Raw genomic sequence first — 7,556 nt, forward strand, 5'->3', positions numbered from 1 at the left:
CACCATTTTGGTTATGAGAGCCATGACCAATAACATTAGACCACCTGCACAATGTCAAATACTCCTCATCATGGTCACTCTTCCCCAAAACTTCGCGTTTATGTTTATCCTTCTAGAATCTGATATTCCTTCATCTTCTCCTGAAGGACAAACCTTAATCGAAATTCAGATCATATATCACAAAAGCCACTTTATAATCTCCTGTTCGACTCGGTTGGAGGGGAGGGGGGAGGCTATTATTATATCCCTCCACCACACAAACAAGTGCTACACCAAACACATTGTTGACTTTCACGTTGACTTTTTTTGAAATAGCATCCCAACAAGCCACCCCAACCTCAGTACCTTTAAGCTTGACAGTCATTCTATCTCAAAGAAGCCATCCAACCGAGTTCAAGTGTGAACACTACACTAGTGTGAATATACTTTCAATATAATGAGTTTATTTAGGCATAACTACCTCGTACTAATTGAGCCCCATTATATACAAACATGATTATTCTTTATGCATTTTGTGGAGCTAAATGTATATCCTGACACATTATACCAATGGGTGAGAGGATCTCTCCTATAAATATCGTGAAGAAAGATGAAGAAAGTATCAAACTCTAGATACCCTAAAGTTACTCTGTGCAAACATATTTTCAATCAGCCTGTCCTCTTGTCACAGCTCTAGCTCTTGACCTCTTTAGATGAACCAACTTCTATCATGTAGCTGTGATCTCCTCCTTGTCATCCTCCCTTGTTGTACTCGGTATCAACAAGTGCCACCTTAAATAAATCTATTCTAGTTATAGTAGCTGCATTAATTATTTAATTTAGTACTTGTAAGAATAATTTATTTTGAATAGAACTTTTAACTTATAGAAGAAAAGAAAAACATTGTTATGAGCTCTCAATTAGTTGAAAAGCTGTGGCAAGCTAAATCCTAAATGTAATGTAAGAAAAGCTTCCTTCAGCACAAGCACATGGTGTAGCGTTTTGCAATCGGACGCCTATAATCCAATAATAATAATAAATTGCTCCATCCTTAGTCTCTAAGTTTAATAGAACGAACAGCTTAAGCACAGTTGTGCATTTGTTTATTCTTCCTTTCCTTAAAGTCGGTATTCAGCTGCTGCTGCTTTTTTTCAACAGAATGAGATCCTCCGCGTAAACGCATGACATGGATCGCCAACTTCTATCCCTTCAAACACGCCTTCCGCATCCGAAATAAGAGAATCTAAACTTGCTAAGTGTAAAATTTTAAGAGCTTGAAATTTCGAATTCTTTGTTTTTGGAATAACCAAATTGTACCGATGAAATTTAAAGGTAAAATTCTGCTATTAAACTTTATATTTTGTATAAATTGTGGATTTAGTACTTTTACTTAAATTTGGTCATTTTCATTTAGAATTTAAAATTTTAATCCTAACCAAATTTATTAAGTTAGGTTCTCTTATTTTTAAAATTGAAGTATCAAATATATGATCACATGTGTAATCTTATTATTTTCACATATTACGCACAAAAAATTAGTTAATAGATTTAATGACTATGGATGAACGTGAACTAAACTTATAACTTTAAACATAATGTAGGACTAATAACATAATTTAACCATTAACATTGGATCAGGACTAAAATTTTAAATTTTGAAAAATATAGAAACTAAAATTGATCAAATTATAGTATAAGTACTAAACTCATAATTTACGCAAAATATAAGTTCAAATAGCAAAATTTAAATCCTAAACAATAAGATTTACGAGAGTGTAGGTGCCAACTAAACTGTGGAGTCGGGTCCCATTTTTTGGTTTTTTTAAAATAAAAAAAGCGAAGTCAATGTGGAAACTAGTGTTAAGAGAGGGCAATAACAACAGAAGAAAAGCACATGGTGAAAGAACATGTTCACATGCTTCACATCCACACCTTGTTACATACAGGAAGTGACCCACAAAGATTGATAGGCAAAAATGAAGTTATTATAAAAGAAATCAATATAAGGACTTAGTCTTTGTGAAATTTCCAAGAACCAAGAAAAGTTATCTAAGACTAGCAGGTTCAGTATAGTTAAGACTTAGTCATCAACAACCCCTTTGTGAAAGTCAATAAGAACTCAAGAAATTATAAGACCAGCAGATTCAATATCATACATCTTCATTCATGTATAGATGTAATAAACTCATTGAATTAGGTGACCAAACCAAGATTACGAGGCCTATGAAGAAACTCCTTTTGATTACCAGTTACACTCTAAATCTAAGCAAATCAACATTCACTATGAACAAGACAACGTAAAAAGGATAAACAAGAAAATTTAAAGTAAAACACATGAGTTTTGTACATACGGTTCAATGTACCAATTTTGCAGATATCTTCCATTGCTATGGTCTGGCAAAAACACCCCAAATTTTACCACGACCAAGGCTCTCCAATAGCTTTTTAGCCCCTTCAACATTCATTTCCACAAGTTTCTGCAAGTAAACACAAGCACCAGCTGCAACCATTTGCTTCCTGCAATTTTTTGAACTTACAAGCTCTGATAAGATGGAAACAAGGTATTTTTTATCCAAATTTTGAATCCAAGGATCCAATAACTGCACCGCGTTTACGATCCCTCTCTCGTCGTTTCGGAAAACCTTTCGGTTTCCGGTGTACAATAGGAGCGACGACAAGGCCATTGCAGCTGCTTCTTTTTCTTCAACACCTTTCCCATCTAGCATTTTGATCAATGCTATTGTACATCCACATTCACCCATTTCTTTCCTTGTTTTCGAGTTAAACCCGAGCACGTAAACAGCTCTAGCAGCTGCAATTCTTACAGCTAAAACGCCACAGTTTAGAGCAGACTCGAGGCGGGGAATGAAATCTTCAGCAATTAAAGCATCTGCAATGTGTGGAGAAGAAGCTAATTGCCTAACGAAATCCACAGCGACTTCAAGACTTTTAGGATTGGGAGATGAATCCCAAAAATTCTTCAAACATTCAATCCCACCTTCCTTAACAATCAAAAGCTTCAACTTTTCATCATCAGAAACTAAATTACATAAACAACCAATGGAATTTTCTTGTGCCAAGGCAGTCCCAGAAGCAGCAAGGCCGATTAAAACAAAAACCGCGTTTTCTTCGATGAAATTCTCTTTAATTTCATCTAAAGAAGCTAAAACTTTCAAAACCCCAGCTGCAAAAGCTTGAGAACCCGGAGTACCAGCTTGGCAAATCTCTAAAAGTGACGAAATCCCACCCCTGGAACCGATTGCTCTAGCGTTTTCCTTTGAGAAACTTAAAGCTTGTAAAGCAATGCAGGCTTTTTCTTTGGCGAAACAGCTTCCCGATTCAAGAACTCGAAGCAGGTGGTTCAAAAGCAATAGGCCTTCAGCGATCAATACATGTTTACTTGATTCCACCGATGATACCCGTGAAATAACGGCAACTGTTTTCTCTTTTATTTCTAATGAGCTCGAATCTAGTAAACGGACTAACACGGGAACCACACCCTGCGCCACGGCTATCATCACGTTTTTATCGTCCTCTTGGAGTAAGCCTAGAAGCGAGTCCATGGCTGAGTTCTTTGACTCGGTGGTTCCGATTTGCAACCGAGTTATCAAGTTCCTCGACTCAACTCGTGCAGCTTCTTTCTTTGAAGAAACCGTGACCCCACCGTCTTGAAGGACTCCACTACGAATCAAAATCTCGCTATCTTTGATCTGTCGATCTAATTTAGCCGATACCGCATCGATATCGCTCTGGGTCCTGAGTTTTCCCTCGGCCAAATCGGCGCTTTGACATTTCCGAGAAAGCGATGAAGCCTCATTCAAGGTTTGAGAAATGGAACGAAGAAGCTCGACGGCGAGTGGGTTAGAGAAAGAAGCGGGAAACTCGGAAAACTCGGCGAGTTGAGCACCGAGACCAGAAAGTTTGGATTTGATCAAAGCCCATTTGCCTTTGAAATTGTTAATGCTTTGGATTTGCTCCAAAAGAGAAGCCAAAAGATGATTCGAAAGAGACATTGGGTCGTCGTTTTCGGGTACTTTCATGGCGGGAGCGGACAGATTATTTGCTTAGCTACCCAAAGTTTTTTTGTGCAGTGAAACAGAGAGAAAACCAAAAGGGATGAAAGGGGAAACTAAGAATAATTTAGGGTTTAGAATTAGAATCTTATGAATCTGTAAAAGAGAGTGAAAGAGTGTTGGGAAACGACGAAAACAAGCACACCAGCAAGCAGTTTGTACTAGCTGAGATTGCCGAGATATACTGTGAGAGAAGGCTGGTATTGTTTGACTACCACACGCAACTATGGAGCGTGAAATTCACGGTCGTTTGACTTTTCCAATTTCGGAATAACCGGGTAATATTTACTCTTTTTTTTTTAAATTTCTTTTTACTAGAATATACCATCTTGGTCTAATTTGCTTCATTTTTATTAAATTATATTATGGGGCTTTTTAGATTTAAAAATATCATGTGGCTGATATTATATGAATGGTTAATAGAAAATGGAAATGTAGGGTTGAAAGATTTCTATTTTATAACTTAAATTGGATTTTAAATGTTTTTTTCGTAATTATGCAAATTGAATTAGTAATATGTTATTTAACCAAAGTTTTATTTTAATATTTATATATATTAATACGTAGAATTTATTATTTTTATTAGTTGTATATTTATATTATTATTTAAGTTCTGATGAGCTGTTATTTATGTATTTATGTGTTTAAATTTTATTTTTAATATTTAAATAATTGTATTTCATCTTTTATTTTAATATCATATATACTTTATTCATTATTATGATTAATTTATTTCAGATCATATGTTTTTCGTTATTTATTCTTTTAAACATACTTTTTATGTTTTAAATACGTGATTTCTACATTACTATTTATTGCTATACTTCCATGATTTTTATGCAACTGTAAATTAAGCATGCATAGTAAAAGTAGATATATAGTGAGCATTTTTTTAACTCCACTTCTTTTTAAGTTAACAAAAATTATTGTGAATGAAATTTTAATTATTGAAGGGAAGAATATAGTGAACAAATGTGAGTTATTACTATGCTTGAATTAAACTATGACAAAATAGTAAAATATATCATGTTATAAAACAAAACAAATATTACTAAAACTATCCAAATTTAGGTGAAATTAATTATAATGTAATTATTATAATTTTTAATTTAAATTTTAATAAAAGTAAGGGCTTAATTGTTTTTTTGAAAATTTTGAGAAATTTTTATGCATTTTGAAAGTTCAAGCACCTAATTGAGTAAAAAAGAAAGCAATGACTTAATTCCTTTTTTAAAAAAAATTTGAAGAAATTTTTGATACATTTTAAAAGTTTAAGTACGGATTTAATTATTTTTTTATAAAAAGTTTAAAAACTTTTGGAAACTTATACTACAAAACCAATACATTTTTTATGAAATGATTCAGCAATTAGGAATACATAAATGAAATGAAATTATAAGAAGAAGAAGATAAGAAAGTGTAGGAAAATATGAAAAGATGATATCATTGTAAAACTAAACATGATGGTGGCAATGTTGATTAAATTCGAAACAACCTTAAAGAAGAAATTAAGTTGAGATCCCACTAAGTTGACATTTAATGGAACATAATTAAATGTGATGGAGGAATTTTAGATTTATGATGTCATAACTTTTATTTATTTAATTAATTAATATAAAATAATATTAATATAATATACTTTAATTATTATTATTTTACTTATAATAAGTAAATACACATGTATAATACATGTGTACCATTTATATTTGTACATATTTAACTTATTTTAACCATACATTTGTCACCCCTTTTGGCTTATTTCCTATTTATCTTTATTCTATAATTAAACTTTCACACTTAATTCAATTTAATCATTTCCACTAATTAATCTTAATTAAGCTAAATTTACTTAATTAAAGTCTAATTAACCACTCAATTGACTTCGTAAATATTTTTAATAAATATTTACGAATCTATTTTTTTAGAAATGGAGACCCAAAAATTTACTTTCCCGATAACCATAAAATTTGGGTCATTACAATTCTCCCCCCTTTAATAAATTTCGTTCTCGAAATTTGCCTGAAAAGAGGTAGGGGCATAAAAGTCTCACTATTTCTTTCGGTTCCCATATTGCTTCATCAGTATTGTAACTTCACATTGCAATCTAGTATCTCAATCGGTTCTTCTTCTTCATACGATAGATCAAATTGAATCTCAATATCCTCTGTCGATATAACATATAAGAGATATGATCTATATCATCTTCTGAGCTTCAAATCATGAAATATTATCATAACATTATGTAATCTTCAGAAGCAAAACGAAACAATATTTTACCAATCCGACTTTTATACAACTTCATATAGTCCAACAGAACAAGAACTCAATTTCTCTTTCAACCCAATCTTCAAAATTTTCTTCCAAGGTGAATCTTTAAGAAATACCATATCACTAACAAAATACTCAATATCCCATTGTTTCAAGTCTATATATATGATTTCTGTCTGCCAAAACTACTTTCAGTCTATCTCGAATCACTTCCACTCTTCTTCAATTTCACGAATCAAACAGCTCCGCATATTCTTTTTCTCACTGTATTCAATCAGATTCCATGCAGTTTTACACTCATAATCATTCAGAACCTCATACAGTGCTGAAAACTGTTATCACGTACTTAGAATTTCTTGTACTTGTTCTATAATTAGAGTATAAACCACGTATCTCAATCAGAAATAATAGAAACCACCATACCATGTAATCTGATAATCTCATAAACCTATATTTTAGACAATTATTAAGTAAGAAATTTATTCATACCAGAACAAAATATGTAGACTTCACCATACCTTTAATGATCATTCAAATATCATCTTTCTTTTCGCAGATAGAGATGATTTCAATCCAAACCCATATAAATTCTATTCCATTTCCATTCTATTATCATCATTAGTTGTAACAGTTCTGAAGGTATCTGTATCTGATATAAACATTTATATACAAGTTCAAACTACCGCTTTTCATTCCAAGTCATCACCACATCTGCTTCGAATCACAGTACAACTTATTTCTTTCAAAATGCATAGACATATTACTACTATAAATTCCATACAAAAATCTTCTGTATAAGTTTCTGAATTCTTTGGTACAGCTTCTATCTCTACATAACAGGCAATCATTAGATTCAATCTGAAATATTTAATCAAAGGTCATTTGTATACTATACCCATTTAACCGATAACTCGTTATCACATTTTTGAGCTTTGCAGACCTGTTGTGAAGAAGTCAGTTTAACTTTTATCTCAACTACACTTGAGCCATCATGAAGTAATAACAGTCGAATGTCCATAGCTTAAAACACAAAGCAGAACTTTTAATTCTAAATATACATACCTTCATTTACCCTTTCCGGATGATAATCAATTATCATTTCTTGATCTTTTAATGCAAGAAAAATAACTATCATTTCTAAATCAAGTATCAAATAATTCTTCTCGTATAATTCTAACTTTCCAAAATATAATTTATTAGGTTTCTTTTTTGCATCAAAACACTGCAATCCCTATA

General features: G+C 32.3%; 1 protein-coding gene across 1 annotated transcript; it reads right to left on the reverse strand.

Moving 5' to 3' along the window:
- Window positions 1-2,106: 2,106 nt before the first annotated feature.
- On the reverse strand, window positions 2,107-4,222 carry LOC108454359 (uncharacterized). The gene has a single exon (XM_017752796.2). The coding sequence runs from the start codon at window positions 4,017-4,019 to the stop codon at window positions 2,367-2,369; it is 1,653 nt and encodes a 550-aa protein (XP_017608285.1). The 5' UTR covers window positions 4,020-4,222; the 3' UTR covers window positions 2,107-2,366.
- Window positions 4,223-7,556: the final 3,334 nt, after the last annotated feature.

The sequence above is a fragment of the Gossypium arboreum genome, chromosome 9, assembly GCF_025698485.1.
Source record: "Gossypium arboreum isolate Shixiya-1 chromosome 9, ASM2569848v2, whole genome shotgun sequence".
NCBI classification, from domain to species: domain Eukaryota; kingdom Viridiplantae; phylum Streptophyta; class Magnoliopsida; order Malvales; family Malvaceae; genus Gossypium; species Gossypium arboreum.